At 34.3% G+C, this 24,239-nt stretch overlaps 1 protein-coding gene across 3 annotated transcripts in view; it reads right to left on the bottom strand.

Moving 5' to 3' along the window:
* SYN2 (synapsin II) overlaps nt 1-24,239 on the bottom strand; it is a 176,876-nt gene that overhangs the window by 34,395 nt on the left and 118,242 nt on the right. For 2 of the 3 annotated variants that reach the window (XM_068694898.1, XM_068694896.1), the window contains 4 exons: nt 11,862-11,924; nt 9,259-9,401; nt 4,896-4,970; nt 697-799 (listed from right to left, as the gene is read on the bottom strand). In XM_068694898.1, the coding sequence (XP_068550999.1) occupies nt 697-799; nt 4,896-4,970; nt 9,259-9,401; nt 11,862-11,924 (384 nt within the window). The remainder of the gene's footprint in view (nt 1-696; nt 800-4,895; nt 4,971-9,258; nt 9,402-11,861; nt 11,925-24,239) is intronic. The other variant, XM_068694897.1, reaches the window with a different exon arrangement.

The following is a 24,239-nucleotide window of genomic DNA, read 5'->3' as shown; positions in this document are numbered from 1 at the left end:
CTCCTTCTGGATCCCAGATTACTGTCATGGTTTAGAAAAAATGTTCTTATTTTTGCGTTAGCAAACATAAACCTCCAAATTGTGTGATAGGCAAGTGATGGTAGCTTGTTTTATGGGTAGACGAAGTTTACATTTATCCATAATAAACTTAAGGTAAATAAAAAAACTTTTCAAAATGATCCACAGCAACATCTTCTAGTACTGGTATTTCATGAGGAATCAGATCCTAAAGGTAACATTTAGGCTACCAAAAATAAATAAATAAATAAATAAATAAATAAATAAATAAATAAATAAATATTGTTTACACTTTGTTCTTAATTTCCCTTTCCATGTAAAGATATAATTTTTCCCTTGGGATAGTGCTATCTATAAGCCTTCCAGGAAAAACTGGTAAGCCTGCTTAGGAAAAAAATCATAAGGGCTAGGAAAATATGACATCTACATTTGGTTTTGTTTTGCAGTTTGTGTACATTTCCTGAAACACTAAAAAACATTACCATATGATACGGTTACATTTTCCAGCAAGTGTTGCCACTAACTTGGACATGTGGCTTTGTATTATGATTTAAACATTGCTCAAAAATGCAGTCTTTCCTGAAACACAAATAGGCCAATGCCTAACTATCACAAATGTTCTTTATTTCCATATTTGTAATATATAAAGCATATATTGAAAAGTGTGGGATTGCTTACCTCAAAAATATAATCTTTTCCATCCTTTCCATGTACAGCTTTAACAGCACAGATGTCCAAACCACCAAATATTTCAGAACAGGTGTCAACCCAAAGCTTGTACCTGTTTTACAAAAACAGTTTTTCTGTGAGTGTCTCATCATGCTTTTGTTTTTACAGGCTTAATCCAGTACTGCACTTTATACAAGGGTTGCTTGAAACTCAGAATTTTCACTATATTGTCAGTTTTACTGAATTTGTTTTTTTCCAGAATAGTAGCATAGAGACTCTGAGTAGATTACTCTGCTTTTCCCAGCAGAATTCAAAAAAAGCTGTGGCTCTGTGTCCTGAGCTAGTGTTATGCTGGCTGTCTCCCAGCTTACATTGGTCCAAACCTGTCTCTGCTCTAAACTGTGAGTAACCTGAAGATATGCTGGAACGCAAATACCATTTAGTGGTATTCCACTTCTACCACCTTATGCTAGTACAGCTTGCTAGTCGTGGCTGTGAACTATGGGAGAACTCCCCAGAAGGGGGATTTATCTTCTGACCAGTTTTTATAGCTACAGTGATGCCAAGGAGTTTTAGACAGTAGGGGGTGGGGGTTCTGTTTCCTGTGAAATTCAAACTGGCACATCTGTGCACTGATTCAAGTGTGAAAATCCTCTTGCCTACCACACTTGATAGTGTATTTAATTATGTATGGGTTTTATTCTTTTATCAGGAAAACTAAAATGAGAGTCTCTGTCTTAAATTACTGACTAAACTGTATTTCAAAGTAGCAATGAGCTTTATATAAACTTTACTGAACAGGGCAAAAGAAAAACCAAGACAAAACAGACAAGACAAGACAAAAAAGAAACAGTCACATGACACTAAGTAAAAGTTATGTAGCATGCAGAAAACTGTAATATGCTTCATGTAGGTTTATAGGCCACTACAGTAAAATTTAACAGAAATTTAAAGAACTCTGAAGAATCGTTACAGCTCCTACAACAGAGTGCTTCATACAGCACTGAACTCCTGCATTTCATTTCTAACCTCATGGTAAGAAATATGAACTGAGGAATGGACAGTTTACCCATTCTACATGCGGTAATGTGATCTATTTTTCTTGCATGAAGACCTTTATCCATCCTATGAATAGAGAGATTATCTGACTAACCAGGAAATGAAGTGGGACATTCTAGAAGAAGAGTGAGGCAATTCCTGTGATCAAGCACAGAACTGTTAGTGACATATATAGGGAGCTGTAATACTTCATTGAGAGCATTCTGAGGTGACGTAAGTTGTATATGTGTGCTAAATGGCAAGGATTGACTTACATGTATAGACACAAAATAGCATTGAGAACTTTAATTAACTAATAACACAGTAGTGCCTGAGCACCAGTAAGTGATGATATGATCTTGAAAGGTTATTAAGGCAGACACTGTTATGCCACCAATTGAAGGATGTTTTCCTCAAAAACAAACAAACAAAACAAAACAAAACAAACAAACAAACAAAAAAACTGTTTTAAAGCAGTCATTTATCATATATTTTTTTTCTCTTTCATTGGCTAGTATTTGGGTATAAATGAGAACTATTTCCTTTTTTAGATCCTCCCTCCCTGATCCAGTCTTTAAGACAGAATGATAAATATGCCACATCATAGTGTTTTCCATTGCAAAAAAATGATGTTATAAAACTAGCATTTGACTTCACTGTAGGATCAAAGGAAACTCATTGCTGAGTCTTATTCATATAAAAATATCTTTGGTAATGGCATCCTTTCCAAGTAAACTTATTAGGTCACATTCTTTATAGTTTTTTTGTGCAATGGAAAAAAAATGTTCTGTTAAGCAGAATACAAAAATACAAAAATAAAAAAATGATACAACTGTTTGAAAAAACCCTGATGGTAGTATTTCAGCAACTTTTTTTTTTTTTTTTTTTTTTTTTTTCCCTGTGAGAAAAACATTTTTGTCCAAAATGAGAGTTTTTTTTGGATGCCTGACAATTCCAACATTTGTAGATGCACTGACTGACTGGACTGCTTGAGTGCACTTGCTTACAAACATTTTTTTTTTCTTTTTTTTTTTTTTCTGTAAAATACCCATGTGTATCTTAGGAAGACATGAGGACAGCAAAACTTGTCTTTAACAATAACTATCTGAGCTTTCTATTAAAAAACAAACAATTAAAAAAAACGCTATATTTTATTTAAAAGACTTAAAAATTAATCAGATTTAATTAAGAGAATTTCTAGTAGTCTATACTCTGCCAACAAGCACACCTGGAGACGTAACACCAGTTACGTTTGGGAAGAGAGGTCTTGAGTGGACTCTCCTCTAGTGTTGTAAACCCAAGGCTTGCACAGTAGGTTTGACCAGAGGCCATGGTTCTGTTTTCCCAGAACCAGTAAAAAGTGCAGCATCCTCAGAACTGACAGAAAACAAAGTACTGTTCCTCGGGTGTCTGACATGAAATATGAGGTGTGTGCAATAAGTAAATATTGTTCTGGTCCTATCTGGGGAGCAATGCCTCTGAAATGGAGGGGTCAATATGAATACGTATCACTGAAATTTTCTCATTTTGTGCCTCATCATCATCCCTTACTGCTCCACATTCCATTTTCTTTTCCAAATTTCTAGACTAACATTTGCATTCAGTCAACAATGTTGACTCAGGCAGCACTTTCAAAACACTTTTTTCTAAATCATGAGATGTATTATAAGTGCCCTGAAATGCACATTCATTAGATTTGATTGCTTTTGGTATGCCTTTAAAGTACTTCAACTCTTCAGAAAGTTTCAAAATTCTCTTTTCTTCCTTTATCTGCTTTGTGTGTAATCAAACTAAAAGCATGGCATGAGATACATACCCCTTTCTGTTACAAGGACATGTACATTTTTTTTCTATGCTTTTTTCTTCATCAGCATAAAAGAAGTTCTGTTTTGTTGGCTATTTTTTTTTTTTAATTGGAAAATACCTGCTATATTTTAATTGTGTTATATTCAAAAGTGGAAGCAGCAGCAAAGCAACATAGAGCATTTACAGTGAGGTGGCTAGGCAAGGTTAGCATTTTATACTCATTGCCTATGCTTGCTGTTTAGTTTTCCTTATGGCCAAATGTTTTTACGTGCCTGCGTTTTTACAGAGAAGTAGTTCGTGGACTGTAATTATGCTCACTAAAGCACTTTCTTTTCCCTCTCAGTGAATGTATAACCTCACTTTCTAAAGGAAGGTGGGAGGAGAATGAGAAAGAGAAAATAATGTGGCTCCACTCCATTCCCAGAGGGGAGATTAGTGAGGACACAGTCTAGACAGGGGTTGGACAGCAGGGAGTTGTAATTCCCATCTTATTTATTTGCACCTTTCTTAGGGCAGGCAATGGTTCAACTCCTGTCTCTCTCTCAGCTCATAAGAGGGAACAAGTTAGTGTAGGTTCCAGACTTAAAACCAACCAACCAAACAAACAAAAAAATCAAAGTAAAACAACAACAAACAAACAAACAAAACCAGAAAAAAAAATACTCTTGAATTTTAGAAATTTTTAGATTATGTTTTTACTGTACAGATTTTTTTCAGCTTCCACTGGTAGCAAACTTTGGAGAAGCTGGACAAAATAAAATTCACAGCTTCACTTTGCATATAAAAGAGGCCTATATGTTGTTATTGGAGCTAATGGGCACTATTGAAGAGTAGTAGACTGGAGCTTCAAAATGGTACTGCGTGGATACTGTAATAGACAGAATTACTAAGAGGTAACCAGCACAAGGATGAAAGAGAAAAGAGAAGTATAGTATACCAAAGTACAGAGCTGGAATGATGATATGAAGGAAATAAGCTTTGGAATATCTCAGCATCTGGGCAAAAAGACAGTGCAGTTGAAAAGACATTTCAGAAATGACAAACGATTAATAGAAAAGAGAAATACAATTTAAAGAGACAATGTTTAGACCAGATTGCTTGGTTACAATCGATGATGTAGGAGAAAAATTTAAAACACTGTGACATGGGGTAAGACCATTAAGTACTTAATTTGGATACTTAATTCTAGACAACTCCTCTGGAAACTCTTGGCTCATGTTCTTTCATCTAATTCCAAGGTTTTTTTCCAAAATGAATGGGGAATCTTCATTTACTGTGAATTGCATGTCACCGATGTGATTAAATAATAATAATAATAAAAATATATGTATTTTTAATTACCTTTTACATGAGACTGGACTTACTTATCTGACATAGCAATTTGTTCCAACATTGCAGAGCCCGTGTTTGTCTTCCAGTTTCCGGATATGGAAGTCCTCCTGAAAATGGGGAAATATTACAAAAACAGCTAGTGGTTTTATATTTTCCTTATCTCTTAATTTACTCTGATCATAACATTAATATTTAATGCGGTTCTTACATTGTTTTCATGTCTGACAGCTTATAGTAGAGCATCTAAAACATGAAGAATTTTAACAGGCATCACAATATTATGAAGTATGACAATACTGTGAAATTTTTGTTTCCCATTTAGTCATTTAAGAAAATTTTTAAAACTATGATTAAGTGTAAGTGTTAGGAATAAACTGTTGTCAGTGATAAATGGATTGAATAGCCTGTAACATATTATTAGTGCAAATGTCAAGGAAGTGAGGCTTCAGCTTCTCATTTCAAATCCACACCATTACAGATTTAGGTCCCATTACTTTAAAGTCAAGATTTCTACATCTCTGATCTCTTATAGAGCTGGACTTCTCTTTCTCCTCCAGTTTTCACTCTTTGCAAGTTTACTAACATAATCTAAGCAGCATAGTTCAGGCTCAAGTATACCATCTTTTATTTTATCTGTAAGAAATATATATATATTTTTTCTCCTCCTCAGACCCTAGGACTGTTACCAGGATTGAGAAGATAGCTTTATTCTGAAACCTAAATGTTGTTTTGAGAATAGGCTAAGGATACAAATCATGAAGTATTTCCAGTTAATAAAATAACCGAAACATCTGTAATATATTAAAAGTATACTAGGTAGAAGCAATAGTTTTGTTTCCATTTACCATTAACCTAATTACAAGGGTCAGTAGCAATTGTGGGGGAATGTCAACCTTTCTACGGAAGTCTCATAAAGGTAGCTGAATTTTAAAGCGTAAAGTTCTTATTCTTTGTTGTGGGAGAATATATTGAAAAGGGAAGGTCCACATGACATGCAATGTGTAAGGTAACTTTTCCTGGTAATAAGGTTATTTTGTGACATTTATTTGTATGTGTGCACTTACAGAACAATTGAAATGTTTAAGTTCACTATTTCTCCACACGCTTTCTGATGAGAGATTATAATTCTCACAAACCACATCTGAACAAAGGCATTCCTTAACATGTACTATATAAGGTGTCTTTTAGGAAGACAAGTGTGATCAATTCAGAAAAAAAAAAAAAAAAAGTAAAAAAAAAAAAGTCCTGAAACTTTTAGTAAGTATTTAGTTCCTGATGCTCAGCTGCACTGATGTAACCTCAGCACTGTTGAGTAGTGAAGAAGCACTGTTGAGTAATGAGGAAAAGATGTTTTAAGCCGTATTTTTACTCCACAACCTGAAACATCCTCTATTGAACTTGAAGCAGAATCAAGACGGGATGTATGGATGGCTGTAATGATGCCATAGGGACCAGATGAAGACTGAGAGGAATGCTATGGACACCGCCCTAACTGATGTAATCTTGACAGCTTGTGGACTGGAGCCTCTGATGCAAGAGACTCCAAAACAATGGGGCTGGTCCATTTGACCATGGCTAAGTGACGCAAAAGTGCCTTTACCTGACTATCTATTATGATAAACCTTAGTTATGATTTCATAAAAGTCATGTATGATCTCCACTACTGAAATACGTGAGTTTCCCACCCTTCTTCACTTCTGTTCTGATAATTGCTAAGGGTTTTTCACATCATTATTTCCTCCTCATTTAATAAATACTCAATAATACAGAGAACAACTTCAATCACATTTGAGTGCTTTACACTTAGGCTTAATATGCTTTCACTTGATTTGATCTTTGAAAACACAAAGAACTCTTTTAAAATTGGGGAAAAAGGGAATTATGATTGCTATATATAGTTCATGGTAACTTGACTTTTCCCCTTTTCCAACACTTGTCTGGTTTGTTTAGTACCATTTGAAGCATGAAATCCAAATTGTCTGGACAAGTATTGCCACAAAATATGTAGAAAGGTTTGCCTACAATTCTTTTGTAGGTAGTCTAGTTAGCAGTTTGTTACTACAGCACTGTTCTTTGGCTGATGTGCTCAACTTTTGTATTATTGAACTTTTGGTCAAAGTAAATTGTTATGCATTCATTGTGTTGCTTTTGGAGAAGAGATTTAAAGGTAGCTTTTTTGTATTTCTGTTTTTCTTCATTGTGTTTGACCCTTTAAACTCTATTTCCTCTAAGTCAGTTGAATTCTGTAATGGTACCAAGTGTAGTTAAGTATGCGTCACAAAAAGTTTTGAGGAGCTGTGGTATTTAGAGGGATCCAATGTTGCATTTTGGCTATAATCTCAACTGACAGATGATAAGCACCAGTGTTTTGTGAGTCATGGATCCACTTATACCACAATTTCCCACAGAATTATAAAACCGAAGCTCTTAATAACTCTCTTTAAATTACACAAACAAATGCTCAGCTGGTATTTTTTGTGGTGGCTCTTTAAGTACTCTGTTCCTGTGTCACAGAACAAAATGAGAACCAGCTGTAAAACAATATACCACTGACATAATGTGTATGTATGCATATGAAGAATTTTACAGACATTTGGTAAATCTTCTCCTTTCACGATGCTTTCTAACAATGGATCAGTATTTAATTTTTTTGATTTAACTCTATGAAAGAATCTAGAGAAAAAAATATTGCTAGGCTTTTAGCATCTGGATGAACTCAGTTTCTGAGGGAACAGAAACATAAGAATAAATAAAAGGTAGCAGGAACAGACTGTCATTTTATACTTTTTTTTTTTTTTTTTTTTTTTTTCCTGTCCCCTAGGCCAACTGCTTCTTCTGTGAAGAAGAAACATTTGTGTTTAAAAATGATAAACGTTGTGTGGCTAACTATTACAAAAATTATTCCAGAGACTAAACCGAATTTTAATTTCAAGTCAAGGAAAAAAATGTAGGGCTCTCTCCTGTGAAATGTAGTGGTCCAGTTTCTACCATAGAGAATGAACCATCAAATTACTAATATTGCATCTGACTGCTGGTATCTGGAGGTATGTCAATAACTGTTAACAGCTGGGCTTTAGTGCTAAGACTGTGCCACTTGGGAGCTGTAAGATAGAGACAAATCAACTCTGCTTATTATATGCAAGAGAGGAGGGGAGAGATGGCTAGCAGAGTACAAGAAATCTACCTATCAAACCTATCAAGCACTAAACTACCCTTGAAGAGGCTGAAATAATTGCATGACAAGGTCTAAGGCAGAGAAAGGAGGCTGACTGGTGACTGGAAGTAGAGGGAGAGCACAGCTGTTGAATGTCACTGAGTAGAATAAAAGGAGCAGGGAAGAATCTGGGGCAATAATAAATGAAGGCTAAGGCATAAGAGATAAGAAGAGGTAAGTTAGAAGTCTGGGAAAAGGTGAATCCGGACCAAGGTTCTGCATTTCTGATAGAGCTTGTTGGTTGTTTCTAAATTACTTGAAACCTAATGCTAACTCTATCTTTAACATTAAAAAATATTTCATACATTTTCTTTAACCAAGCTCCAACTTTTGCTTCTCACATTTGTAGGTTGCTTAAAGTTCAAACAATTTTACTACTAAAAAATTGACTGTCCCTTACTGTTTTTTTGTTTTTTTTTTTTTGTTTGTTTGTTTGTTTTTTTTTAATTCATGTTGTTTTTCCTGCTTCAAAACTGTAAGCATGAGGGAACAAATATGAGATAATCTAACTTGTCTTAAAAACATGAATGAAATGATAATCAATAGTCAACACAGTAAAAAAAAAATGCATAAAGACAGTTACCATACTCAACTAATACCTCATAATCTGTTTTGCTACTCTTGCTTAATGTGTCTAAAACTGAAACACCACTTTAACCTCCCTATAGTCATAATCTTTAAACATATCTGGATCCTCCAAGAGCTCTTCTCAAATTAGAAGAGATTTTTACCCATATATGTGAAAGCCATTGTAAGATTTTCTTACATTTGCTATGTTAAAAGAAGAGCACTTCCTTCCATTAAATTTTATTGTTCAGGTTTCTGTGAATTAATGCCATCTAAATATTCTTAGAGGGAGAGAAAATTTGACAAAAACAAGTCCTCTATAGAAAACAAATCCCCTTCCATTTCTTTAAATGAAAAAATAATTAAAGATCAGCAGGAAAACCACTCTGGCAGGCTCACCTTTTGTGTTACTCTCCTCCTCTCAGTGACAATCAACTTAAAGAAAAAAGCCTTGATATATACAGAAAGTCTAACATACTATATTTCTGAAGAATATGACAATGAAGGCATAGAGTTCCCACATTTCAACTCAGAAGCTCATCCAACAGTCTTATTCTTATTGGTGCTTATTAGTTTTGAGATAAATGATGAAAGAATATAAGTTTTTGGCTCACATGTATGCTTTGTAGTTACTGCCTATCTTTTGGATCCTGATGTCATATTTGGAGTCTATGAAGGGTTCAGTAGTGGCGTAGGTCTGAGTAAGTGCTACCACGCTGGCTATGTCCTGAAAATCGTAGTGGTTGTCTACCTTGATCTGTAGTCATCATACCACAAATAAACAGCATATACAAAAGAAAAAAAACAGCAATTAGGAATAAAATGTAGACTTCAGTTGTAAATGGCATTCATGAGAAATATGTTTTTTGATAGCATGAGTTCATAAAAAAGTATTGGATATTTTAACTGATTTCTAGATTCTGTAACATTCCTGCATTAAGGTATTTGCTTTCCTAGGCAAAATGTTACCAGTTCATCTGCAGAAAGCAACTTGCAAACAGTAGATTTTATTTTTCTTTCCAAATTTTTTTTTTTTTTTTTAATTCTTATTATTATTATTTGTAGTGTTAATTGATAATTTTTGGATCTGCAGCTTTTAGGAGAATTTTCAAAGGTGTGATAATGTGTGACACTAATTTATATGCAATTGTTTTTCTAAACTGCTCGTGTAAATGATTGTAGACAGAGCCCATCATGAACTATCGCATCTGTGTCACTTATCTCCCATGAGAGAGGAAATGAGGGCGTAAAGACATTCTGATGAAGGTATATTCACATGGAACACAGAGGGCTGGCTCAACACAGCAGAATCAGTTGTCCTATTTCTCTGCAAGGAGTCAGGCTTTCTAGGAGTAGGATTTCCTAGATATAGAACACTACGATAAGATGGTGATGGGTATTAATACCACCAATTATAACATCTTGAAGTAAGAGGGAGGTGGAAAATTGTGGAATATTAATTCAGTGGAGAGGGAGAAGGAGACTTTAAAGGACAGATGGCAGGCAGAGGTATTACTTTTGGACAGGGAGGGCACATATCTACCATTGAGTTCAAAGGAAGCTGGTTGAAATGGGTAGAAAAAGTGACTCAGAAGAGAAGTCTTAGGGCTGGTAGAAACTATGAGGGGGAAACTATGTCTCCAACAAGACATTAACCCAAAGTATATTTCAGAAAGGTGAGGAAAGGAAATAGAGATTAGTATGTACCATGCTATCTAATATTAGGAGAGTTTGCACATTCTGGCAAGTCCAGCATCTTATTTGCTTCCACTGTCACCTGATACTTAAAATGGGACCTGTAGGCAACAGTGGTCACAGCTGTGAGATAGGACTTGCATATTAAATGGTATCTTGTGAAGCCAAAATAAGCCATAAGGCCTAAGTATTTGCTCTCAATTCAGATTAAGAACAATACAGAGTAATTTGTTTGAGAGCCACAGAACCAGATACAGTGGTCTCAACTCAGTTTCTGAAAGCTTAATAGCTTATGTGAGTCTAATTATGACAAATGGAAACACTACTCCTAGTAATCCCTCTAGGGAGGACTAGGGTATGAGAAGAATCTTTATTTGGGCTGACAGTAAACTTTTCACTACAAAAGACCGGCATTTAATCTTTAAAGACTTAAAATACTTTATAGCTAAAAACAAAACAAAACAAAAAAACAAACACCAACACCTAAATTTCTTTTTATTTGTAGACATTTGATATGCTGAATATTTTTGTCGAATAGCTCCTTTTTTCTATAAACAGGAGGTGAATATTGAAAATACAGTATAAACATCATAATACTTCATGTATGCCATCCACAGAAACCACAGTTTAAGTAATTAATAGTTAATTCTGCTCTCAATTAAGCTGGCTGCCAGAGTTCCACTGACTTACTAAGTACTAAATAAAGCAGTCATAGGCAATGAATATAATATACAAGCTGCATAATTACTGAATAAAATACAAATAAATCATCTTTCTATTTCTATTGCTAGTGTCAAATATTATGTTATGGAGCTTCTGGAGATTCAAGATGATAAATGTAACTATTCTCTGATGATTTTAAATCTAAAACACTTACAGCATTAAAGTGTTTTCAGTGAGGGAAGGTGGTTAATTGGTAATGACTAGAAATTTTCATTGACATCAATGAAAGTGGAATTTAAATCATATCTCTTGAACCATCATTGTGAGATAAGTGATATCAAAACAACTGTACTCACCACTGAATGCAATTACTTTGGAGAAAGAAAGCAGCAGTTATATAGTGGTATGAAACAATCACAGAGAATACATTAAGACAGGAAATGAAAAAATCTGTATCAAGTTGAAACTAACAGAGAACCAAGGCAAAATCTTCCTAGATTCCCAGGTCCAAAAATTTGGATTGTACAGATAGACCTTGACTCTTCAATAGTTTCACCACAGTCAACTACATTAATAAACAAGGTTCAGCTTCAGGAAAGCATCTCAGCATGTTTCCAAAACTGTCCTACAAAGGACAACGGCCTGACTACATGTTAATGTGAAAATATATTATATATTATGCAAGTATTTTCCTAAAGAGAGGTGCTTTCTTGAATAATAGACAAGTAGAGATTTGCAAGAGCAAGGATCAGAGACAGAATTTGGACAGTGAAAATTAAAATATCCAGGAAACAATGGAACATGCATTTATTTTAGACAAACACCCAGCCTCCTAACATGCAGTAAGTAGCATCTGCACCTTTCCCATGCCTGAATGAGCATGTCCAATCTTCACAACAACAGGAAATGTTGGCATTGTTAGCTAAGAGGGAAAACAAAGAAGAAATGTTAGAGGAATCAACTAAGAGTTAAATGATTAAGCTAAATTATTTATGAAAATGATTTAAACAACCGTAATGTAGTCAAATCTGTTTTTGCCACATGGTTATTTGAACAGGCATCTACAGATTGTTCTGATATTTCATTTAACCATAAGTGTTAATTTATATTGAACTGGGATATGTTAAATCTTGCTCTGCTTACCATCTATCAGCTGATCACAAAATCACAAGTGATGTTGGTTATTTTAGGGTTAGTTTCAGGGAAATGTAAGTATTTACTGGAAGAAGTTTGAGAGGCAGTTGATTTTGCTTATTGTAAAGTCATTTTAGGAAAAAGTCCTCTGAAGCAGCTATATGCACAATGGGAACACTGTATCATTAAAGTTAGGGTTCAGGGAAAAATCCCCCTCTGTGAACTATCATAAAAATATTTGCAACTTTTTAGATAGCTTTTGATTAGGAGAAGCACTAGACACTTCAGACTTCACTGCCTGTTGTTTTTCTGTTTCTTGGCAGTTTTAAGTTTCAAGATTGGTGTTTACTTACAACATGGCAGCTCTTCAAGTGTCAGATACACTAATTCAAGTTTCATAGATTCCTCTCCCAGATTTTAGTGCTCTTATTCCAGGGGGTAATTTTATCCTGCTGTGAATGCTTTATATGGTTTTAGTGGAAGAAATGAAAAGAAAAAAGACCCCATCTTCTAATCTCCTTAAAGACCATACAGCCAAAGATGACAAAAAAGTTAAGGAAGATCCACTTAGAATTTCACTGACATTTCTGGTGCGCCTGTCACAGTGTAGCTGGAACTTTCGACACCCGTCACTGTAGCCCATTTGTAATTTCCTACATCTAGCATGGAAGCTTTTCTAACAGACACAGCGGATGGCTGTTATCTCCTGACTTCCCAGTTCCCACTCACTTCACTGTTGCTCAACAGGATGTGCCACTGGCATCAGTTTGACCTATTCCTTCCCCTCCCCTTCTTCTATATTAAGAAATATAAGGACATTTCTTAAATTAGAGTCTACAGCTGTTTTACTAGGAAAATATATAATGGAGCTTGCTTTCTTGTATTTCCCCACCCTCTCCAAAATTATATTGATTGTCATAACAGAAAGTGACTATGAACTGAGGGCTCTACAAGAGAAGCTTGAAATTTCTTTTGTAATGCTGAACATCCTTTGCTAAGAATAAACTTATAAATTCACTGGTAAGGTACTCTGACATAAGAGAAGATAACTTCCTAATAGTTCTTTTTGGAAAAATATTTTTGTTTCTGTATGACCCAGCTGCAGCTGAGATTTCAATTTGTGAGCATGAACAGAGCAAAATTCATACATAAAGTAATGGACTAGGGTTCCTTTCATAATTCATCTGATAAATTACTAGGAGTGCTTGCATGCTGTTTATTTCCAAAATTTATTATACTAAAATACTTGTATTTATCTCTTGGATATAGTACAAAACAGGAAAAAGGTAGTTTATATCAAATGATAATTTAACTTAAGAGTAAAATTAAAGTAGGTACAAAAGGATTATACTTAATATAATAAATTAATGTATTTAATTAATGGCATTTTACACGTCTTCACTTACATAGTCAGTTCAATGCTCTCAGTTATCCTGAAGTAAAGAACATAGGATGTAAATGAGCTGTACATGAAAGAGTACTTTGTGATACTGACACATTCTATTTTATTACTGTGTACGGAGGTTCAAGAAGCATTGAATGCAGAATACTTTTAGCTGTTTTGGTTACTTTTCTAGAGCTGTTCCAATGTAACCAATTTAAGTTAAAGGCATTTATAATCATGTAAGTATTAAAAAACACGATTAGTTTCAAAATAAAATTCTTTTTAAACTGTAGAAATTCAAAGTCCTATATAGTCAACATCTAGTTATTTATTGCTTTCATATTTTAAAAACAGATACATTTTTATAAATACTTTTTTTTTCTTTTCTTTATTTATTTTTTCAATTTTGAGGAGGTGGGAACAAATCATTGCCTGACTCAAGATTCATAATGGCAGCAGCACATTTTTATGATTGAACTATAAACCACTGAAACAGGCTTTGTAATGGAAACGCTGGCAGACCTCTAAGTATAGCAATACAAATGGCACTCCTGTAATTAAGAGGACCATGTATTTTCCCGTGATTCCATAGCTGTGGAATCCTTTACTGGCCACAGGAACAAACACTAACTTAAAAAACAAAACAAAACAAAAAAAAACCCTGCTTTCTCCCTTAGAAAAATGTGCTAACAACATTTAAGGTAATACTATTCTTTTTGCTCTGGAGTCCAATATCAAGATTTCATGTGGTATACCACATCCCAATATAGACAAAGAGAATAAATTGTTGCAGGGAAAAAAACACTGAATATTGCTCTGCAAAATCAGACAGACAAACCTAGCGTAGAAGGCAGTGAAATATTAAGTTATCCCAGTGCTTTCACTGTTCATGTCTATCACTGTGACAGGCCCACAAATCCAGAGATGATGAAGTTGTAGTTATTTTGCTTTTTTAGCAGTGTTTCTTTATTCCTGCTGTTACTGTAATTACCACAGTTCTCCCATTGCATATGGAGGCTCTACACGTGTGCCTTCATACAGTCACTTTGCTAATACTAACTAGTTTCCAATTGTGTGTGGTATTGTTCTATCAAACTATCATGAAAACTGAAATTTCTTATTGAAATTGCGGAAAACTCAGTTTGAGTCCTCCTCTCACCTCTTCCCAATCTGTTCTTTTCTGTTACTTCATCTTAGCAGAGCAGGCAATCTGAAGACTTCTCATACATTTGGGTGAATGAAACTGACACTGAAAATGTCATGGGTTTCATTTTAATTTGCAGTATAGTTACTTGGCAGTAAGTTACCTTGAAAGAAGGTCTAGCAAGTATGAATGGATCAGTTTTAAATAGAGCTGGTACTAATCATAGAATCAGAGAATTACTAAGGTTGGAAAAGACCTCCCAGATCATCTGGTCCAACCACCCCCCTACTACCAATGTCACCCATTATACCATGTCCCTAAGCACCAGGTCCAAACTTTTCTTGAACACCTCCAGGGATGGTGACTCCACCACCTCCCTGGGCAACCAGTTCCAATGCCTGACTGCTCTTTCTGAGAAGAAATGTCTCCTCATTTCTAACCTAAAGCTCCCCTGGTGCATGTGAGTCATTTGCATGTTTTCTGTTTTCTTTCAATTCTATTGCTGGGAGGGAAAGGCCTCCCAGCAATATGAAAATATTGCTAAAGGTTTTCTTTAATTTGGTTAAGTACAAATTCTGCTGTGACAATTAAAAATGGAAAAAATCAGAATTCAAAATTGGAAGACCAGCAACAGAAATTGCATTGATATATTTGGCAGGTTCATATGTATGAGAGATGGAAGTGGTCTATACCACACAATTTCTGACGTATACATAAAACATACCTGAAACGTATCTAAATTTCTTTTTCTTTACTTTTTTTTTTTTTTTGTATAAACAGTTCCACTGTAACTTAAATAACAATACAATAAACTATAATGTATTATTATTAATTAGTGAGAAAGGAGAATACATGTGTCAAACATGCAACAGAATTTTCCAAAGATAGATATAACTATGTTTGGATTGCTAATAAATAAATGCAGCAACTGGAAAACCTGTCATAGCTCTTTGTTGGAACCTACATAAAAAACAGTTGAGATACATTACTTATGTTTGCTAATACAATGTATTTAATCAAAATAATGACAATGAGTATTAAAATGTTTTATCGGCTACTAAAAATTAAAAAAGACTGTTTCGGTCTATATGTTTTCATTTCTGTGGTTTTAACTTCTCACATTGTTATTTTATAATTAATATGAAGTTTCATTTCTGCAGAACAACTTAGAATAACTTGGAATAAGTTGCATAGCTCAAGATGCTGACTACGACAAGGTACTACTAGGAGTAGGTGCTCCTTTTATCTATAGAGCAAAAGTCTATCATGTTTTACAGATGAAAGGAAGTAGTAAAACATCTGAAGGAGAATGGCTTTAAAATCTGAGCAAGAGAACGCTAGATTCCTAAATCTTAAAATGAAAAATACTTAGCACTGACTTTGCTTTTCTGAAATGATAGCTTTTAGGATTTTCCATCATATACTAATAGCGAGAATTTACATAATTAAAAAACAGAAAAAATCTTATGGTTGCTAATACAGAGCTCCTTCATACTGGGAGTTCATTCATGCTTGACATTGTGGTGGTTTTACTTGGGTGGGCAACTGTGCTCCACCACAGCTGCTCTCTCACTCCCCCTCCTGAAAGGGAAAGGGGGAGAAAATACAATGCAAATTCTAGTTGTAATTACACTATTTAGATATATAATAGACAAAGACATATCTCAATAATAAGTTATACTGGCAGAACTACTAAATCCAAGGAGAAATTTAACCCAATATTCTCAAATTGCTGAGCAAACAATAATTAAGGCAAGCATGCATTCACAACAAATTGTTTTGAAATGTATCACAGAAAGATGTTTCTAATATCAAGTCTTTCAGAATCATGTCATGACATCTGCTGGATTAGCTAGCTTGAGACCACAAAGCTTTTGGCAACTGCTGATGTTGAGAGCAGTGAAATGCTTTGGATTTTTATTCTTCTGCTGATGTAAGTTATTATATCAAACACCCCTTTTCAATATTGCTAGGGTAATTACTGAACAGACTTCAAACACAAATTAAGTTTAAAGATTCAGTAGTCACTGGTCAGAATGTATTTAAAATGCCTAAAAGCTGCAAAAAAATACCATACCGCTCTTCTGAAATGTCAAGATATTTCCAGGAAGTCACATATATTGCTTTTATAAAAGATTTGGGGCTGGCTTAACTTTTTCTCGGATCTCATTAATTAATAATTACAGTGAAAGAACAGTGAAATCCTGAATGCTCCATTTCAGAAAATTCTGTAATTAGCCTTTAACATTGCTAGAATATGAGAAAAAAATTGCCAAATTAAAGTGGTTAAAAGGACACCAGTCAAATGGTACAGGTACTCAGAAAGGATAAGTACTGACAGAACAGCTGTTGAGACATCAGATAACCATTAAAACCATGAGTTCCAGATAAACTCATGAGCACAAAAAGATGTGAAAGCTCCTGGCCTCAGATCTGCAGATGTACATATGTAAATAGCGAACTATCTGTGTACAGACTGTATTTCACTTTGAAAAGTAAGAATACCCTGCCAGCAAAATATGAAGAAAAAATAGTTAAAGATTAAACATAGTTTCCCATTTCATCTTCTCACCAAACTTGGCAAAGGATATACATAATATTTATTTATTTTTCTGGTTAAGAAAAAGGAAATAATCCATATCCTAGAAGATTTAGTTTGTTATCCACACAGAGAATATTTGTAAAAGTATTCATTAGCATAATTCAAAACTTGTGGGTATATCCATTAGTCTGCAATATGGGGGAGTGGAGGAAACAGTCACCAAGCCTGGGATGCTTGTTTTGTTGAGATCACCCTTTTGGAACTACAATGTAATAGGTGCAGAACAAGAAGACACCATCAGGCATGAAGCGTGAAAAGAAGAAGCAGAAAATGACAACATTCAATAAACATCACAGTTTTGTAAATGAATTTGGTGGAAAGCAGTAACAATGGCTACAGGGTCAGAGGTAACCTGGAAAGAGTAAAGAATATGAAAACTGCTCTGTAGAAAGGAAGGTATCGAAACAGGCGCTACAACTGTGACCTCTGAGCAGTTAATTAACAAGATTAACAGGTAATTAACAGATAAGCTCATGAACACTTATCTGATTAATGTTGTGCTCACAGAATCACAGAATCATCTAGGTTAGAAAAGACCTCTAAGATCATCTAGTCCAACCTCTGACCTAACACTAACAAGCCTTCCACTAAACCATATCACTAAGCTCTACATCTAAATGTCTTTTAAAGACCTCCAGTTTACACTATACTGCTGCCTGTATTTTCAATGCACTATTCTGAAAAATAAAAAATGATATGCCAGAGTACTTCTTACTAAGGTGTACTTAGTGCTTCTATTCTTGAATTCATGACTGTGATTTCCTTTAAACTGAAATTTTTGTCCTGTGCTTGCAGTTCCACTGTAGCAGCAGCAGCACCAGGATAAAAATTCCTGTTACTTGAATGTCTCAACAAGAGCCATGTCCTTCCAGTGAACCTGACAAAATAAACTTAACTTGTGTTTTAAAAAGAAACAAAACATACGTTGTAACTAGAGGCAGCTGGCAGCACTATTAGTCTGGTGAATGTAGGTTCATTTTTTAGGATCTATGCAGAGATCAGAGATTTGACATCCCTTTCTTACAATGTATTTCTGCTTTGTCAGTTTATTCTCTTCTAAACCTGAGCCAAGCCTAAAGCTCTTAGTCAGAAATCCTACTTAGTTATTTATTTTCCCTGAATGGAATTCGAATTAGTTGCAGAGTATGACATGATTTTACCATCATAAAATTTGAAGGAATTGTCCAATTAAGCATTGACTTTGAACTCACAGAGCTGTGTACGCCTGGTCCTGTTTAGGTTCAATGGCCAAAATGCACCACATCCCCATTTCTACTGCTTGGAAGCCTGTTGGTTACTGGCACTGCAGGACATTTTTCTACACAGTTACACTGCACAGAGGTCTCTATATAAAACACCATGATTAGCTACAAAATATGTTTCCATTTTGTAATAAATTGAATAAATATTTAATTTTAGATAGCTATGAAGTTCCTATGCTCTTAATTATGATAAATTTGAAAATGTAATACCATTTAGTAAACTCTGACCATTATAGATACTTTAACTTCTCATCAAAATACACTAGAGACTATAAATTACATTCATGGAAGTTATCTGGTAACAATAAAACTCAGAAGCAATTTCATCTGCATCAGTTTTAAAACTGAAGATTATTTGTATTGACTTTACAAAGATAAGCAACATTTATCTATCTACCTTTTAACTAATTTTTAATATCTGGGCACTTAAAGATTTCATAAATGTGTTTATCATAATTTCTACTGTAGAAATAAGTATTCTAGTTTGATATCTAATACCCAAAGGCACTGTTATTATCTTCTATATTACTGATGATATTGCTTTGTTAACTGGTAGGTGGTTATTTAACTAGCCAGTACAGTCTTCATCTGTGTTATTTTTTGTATTTTCCTGTATGTAATGGGAATAACGCATATCGTTTCCTCTTTCAGAAATTTTCTGAAGTTTATGAGCCAGGCTTCCTAGTCTCATCCTGTGATTGCATCACTGTAAGTCTATCAATTTAATATAAATTCTTAAAAGTTAAGCTTCATACACTGAATTGCTCAAAGGGTTGTAAGTGCTTCTGCAATTTATGTATTTTTAAACAATGCTTACAGTTACATAATATATTTTATTTTCAAGAAATAATTTGAATTCTTGTAAATTTACTTTTTATTATTTAACCAAGATATAATGTAAAATACATTCATTGCTGTATATAAAAATACAACTAGAAATATATCATCTAATTAAAAAAAAAAAAAAAGTGCTCTGCTGGCAACAGTGCAGGAAACAGTTTTTTGAAGGGGCATTCATCCTGACTTTAATGTCCTCATGGTTGAGTTGACTAGAAGGAGAAAAAGGAAAAAAAAAGAAAAAAAGAAAAAAGTTGCAACACAAAAAAATAGATACTTCATAAACATAACTTACCTCAAGTTCAGTGTTTAAATATTTATCTTTCCAATAATCCCCAAGCAAAGTTCATTTAACCACTCTAGTTCCATGTAATTTATTTGTGGAATATGCAACAGACTAAATCTAATTTTGCTCTGCTTACTTTGGAGAAAGGAAATTAAAAATGAAATAATGAAGGTGGCTTTTTATTCACTTTTTTCTTTCCCAGAAACAGGCAGGAAGAGTCCTAAATCAATAAACAAGCAGGACTTTCTCTGGTCTATTTGGTTTAAAAAAAACAATCCCAAGATAAAAGTTTGGGTCAGACATGCAGAAGCTCTCTCTCTCACCAGCAGGGGTAGCTCAACATATTCCTCTCACGATCAAGAAAAGCAAAAACCTCATGCTTAAGCAGCTGTTATTCTCAACAAAGAACAATTCAAAGATATTGAGCCAGATTTTCCACTGTCTTGTACCTTGACAGAAAATAACTAGGTGTAAAAATTTGTATGCAGGAATATTTTGTAGTCCCTTTACACTGGTAGCAAGCCAAGGGGAATTTAAACACTTTGTATTATCTTTTCAGAAACATGAGTGTTAAAGAAATCTAAAAGCTTTAGTGAATGAAAAGAGTAGAGCATTAATTGATCAGTGTGCAAGGCCATCAGAGAGGCAAATGCAGCTTAATTGTGATTTTGTCATTCCGAACAGAGGGTTAACATGGCTTATAGACTGAGTGCAATATGGGAGCTGATGCCAAATTGGGTTCTCTGAGTACCTCTTGTACACAGTTCCTTCAGCTGCCATTAACATCACCTCATAAGACTGGATCTTATGAAGCCAACTCTCTTTGCACTCACTGAAATCAATACATGTTTTTACATGATCTTAGTGCATAAAGGGACACTGGCAAGTAAGTCTGAACCAGGAAATCAATCCAAAATACCTTTGTCACAACATACTTTGTTCAATTAAAAAAAGAAGTTATCTAAATCAATACACAAGTGACCTTCTGGTAGAAAAATCTTACACTTTTAATGTCAGTACAGCTTAAAAACAGATATTTTCATGAACAAGAAAAACATTAACTATAATGTCAGTGAATCAAAAAGAGCAGTTCTCACAGGTTTCTAATAGAAAATCTGGAGAAGACAAAATCTTGGCAGAGACTAATTATATTTTGATTTTGGAACGTCAGTGTCTCATTCCATTCCAATCATTCTATCAACTATTTTGCAATCTGCTTCCTCTAAAACAAAATAACATTTCACCACCTTACAAAAAAAATGACCCTAACTGTTGTGACCATAAACTGAGTGCATTTTTTAACTAGAGTATTTAGGAAGTGACAGCATTAAGTACCATCCCTTTTGAAGTGGGCTATAGTACATATGGAGATACTGGAGTTTAAAATCCATGGAAGCTCTTCTTTTTTTGCGAAATACTATTCTAATTTTGATTTTATATAAAAAAATATATATAATTATAATATAATTATACAGGTTTTGGATGGGATGTGTGTTGTGATTATTCCAGGTTATTTATAGGAAAATGCAACACCAAATGAAAATTAGGGAATACAGAACTCCAGCAAAGCATCAAAAAGGCAACAGATAAACTATTACTGTGGAGATTCCTGCCTGCAATCATTCTAAAATAAGATTAATTTTCCACAGTAGAAAGAGGATAGGATAGATATAGATAAAAAATATATACTCTGTAGAGAGTCAGGAGCTAATGTGCTGAGCAAGCAGTCCAACCAAAAAACACCAGGTAGATTCAAACTGCTTGACAGCTGGAATGGAAAGCAACCTTTCTGTTGTATATCCCATCATAATTAAACAGCCTTTAAAGAAGCTGTATGGACAATCCCTATGCAACACAGTTCAGAGCAACTTGACATAAGTCAAAGTACCCAATTCAAGGTGGCCTGCAGAAATACTCTTGATCAGTATCCAGGAAACTATAAACTGAATTCATAGCGCTGCCTCTTAAAAACAAACAAACAAACAAGCCAAAAAACTATAGAGGGGAGACAGTTAAGAGATGTCTTGGGGAAGAGATGAGAGTATCATAAAATCATAGTATCAAAACAAAGGGAGACTGAGTGTTCTTAATATGGGTCTCTGGGGACCATTAGATGAAAAAGAAACAAAGTTGGCAATTAATGACCTTCAAGCTTTTCCAGAATGCTGTTGATGGATGACAATGCTAGGTAGTAAAAATAATAAGGAACATGACAACCCACAGTCCGTAAAGCCCCTCCAAAATTATAAGAATACACATTTTTACAGTATCCATTGAGAAGAGATGAAGCTGATTTGACTGTTGCTAGGTGTTCTGCCTTCTTTCTGTATTGTACACATCAACAAATATAGTGAATTAATCCCAATCCTTGTTATTTTCTTGCATTTTACTAGAAAATAGAAATGAATTGTCCTACACTGGTCTTATTTAGCTGGACAGAAATGAGAAAGTGCCAAGTGTTTTTTCTACTGTGTCAATAATGAATTGAAGGAGTCAGTGTAACTATGTCCCTTGATACAGGGAGTTTTCTGTTTCTTATTAGTGTTAGTTATATCAGAACATAACCAGGGAGTGGGCACTATTTAATCCTGCAACTCTTCATACTTCATTAGTGTTTTGACATAATTTGCTATGATATCATGGCTTATTTATCAAACTAAAGGAAAATCAACATTATAACATAACAGTGTAGTGAAAATGTACTGTTAGTCCTTTTATACAAAATGAAGAAGACCAAGTGTTTCATTTGCTTTAGTCTGCTTGTGTTTATGAAATGTTGTCTACCTTTTCTTTACTAGTACCAAAGATAAAAGAGTATTTTTACTTCCAAATTGACCAAGGAATATTTTTGGAAGTAATCTCTGTATTTTACAGGGTTAAAATATAACTAATGAAGTTAGATCTAAAATTTTATTCATTCAATGAAAAATATGAACTATAATACGAAAAAACAGTGCAGCTTCAAGCTAAGACCTAATGTTTACTGATACTGTGGCCATAGGTACTCAAACACTGCACCGATACAAAAGCTACAGATATTTGGTTCCTGTGATAAACAGACTAAAAATGCATTTTTATGAGAGCATGTTCCCAAGTACAGAGATTTTCAGACTTGGTAAAATCCTTTTCTAATGTTATGATATAAATATGTCTAAATTCAGATTAGAATAACTCTCAATCACTTTTTTCCTTTTTGCAAATGTCATTCTGACTTAAGGCACATTAGATATTTAGAAGCCAATAGAGACACCCGAGCAACAGCCATAGTGTAATAAATGGTAAAATGATAATATTGCTGCCACTGGAAGTACCATTACTTTAGTCACAATTCAATTCCTTTACACACACCTAGTATATTAGCTATAGGAAAATAAATCGTCTGAGGAATATACCATATTCTCTGAACTACCTAAAAGTGGAGGAATATAGGCCTAGCATCACTGGTCAAAAAGCTTTAGTTTTTGAAAGACTGGAAGCAATTGCAATTTGATGAGAATGTTCTTTCAAGTTGCCCCCTTTTTGCCTCTCTAACTCCTGTTTCTGTAAAGTTACAGACTACTGTGCAATGGCATGAACTCAGGAGATGGGTCCCTCTCTCAAGTAATAATACCCTAAGGGTTTAAGAATTTTTACTGGAATATAACTTCTCTGTAACTTTTTTTTTTCCAGTCATATCAGTTCAAATGTTTTGCCTAAAATAATTGCATTTTTCATCTCATTAGTCATAGAGTCATTGTTTAGATATTAATTGAAAATACCCATGATTGTGTTTACCCATGAGAGCCTTGTATTTGGAACGCATGTCTGCTACTCTCTGCAGACTATATAATAAATAGTTTTGGCAACTATTTTCACCTGTACTGGCTGGCACAGAAGCCGTGCATGGATTTCACCACGAAACAGCTTACCTATAGAAGGTTGCTTTTAAAGTTACCTCCATGGACAAAGTGAATTGTGCATTGGCTTCAAGGATTCTTTACCACCCATGTTATGCATCAGACAGAAAAGAATTAAGGATACTTCTCAGCTATCTTGCATTAGTTTTGGAATTTAAAGCTACTTGACAAATCTTATTTTTTCATAATTAAGATTTATCAGAAAATACAAAAACCTTATTCCTGAAAATAGAAAAACCTGAATAAGGTTTCAGTTTCACATCTTTATACTCACATAAAAAGCTTCCTGAAAAAGGTAAATTTCCTCCAAGTAAGAACAGAGATGTTAACAAGTCTAAATTATTTTCAGGTGTTAGACCTGGACCTGGATCTAACCTTATGATTGAAGCCAAAACTTAAGACAGAAAAAACAAAAATCAAAGCATGAATACTTGAACTAAATCACTAAATCACGATATCATGTAAAACATTCCCAGCTCAATTTTGACTCTCGATCTAAAATCTGAAAATAAGACCTAATTCAAATAATTTTATTTATATATTTTTTTAATTGACTGTGTCTCTGAGGAGGATGAGAGAAAAAGAAGAGTCTGAGCATCTATTAGTGGTAAAACTAACTTACTATTTAACAAAAAAAAATAAATCTGCTGCTGTGAAACATGTACACATCTATGCATACGTAACAAACTATT

This window comes from Anas acuta, chromosome 11, assembly GCF_963932015.1.
Source record: "Anas acuta chromosome 11, bAnaAcu1.1, whole genome shotgun sequence".
Classification (NCBI taxonomy): domain Eukaryota; kingdom Metazoa; phylum Chordata; class Aves; order Anseriformes; family Anatidae; genus Anas; species Anas acuta.
The sequence above is the reverse complement of the archived record's forward strand: the minus strand, read 5'-3'. Positions and strand labels throughout refer to the sequence as shown.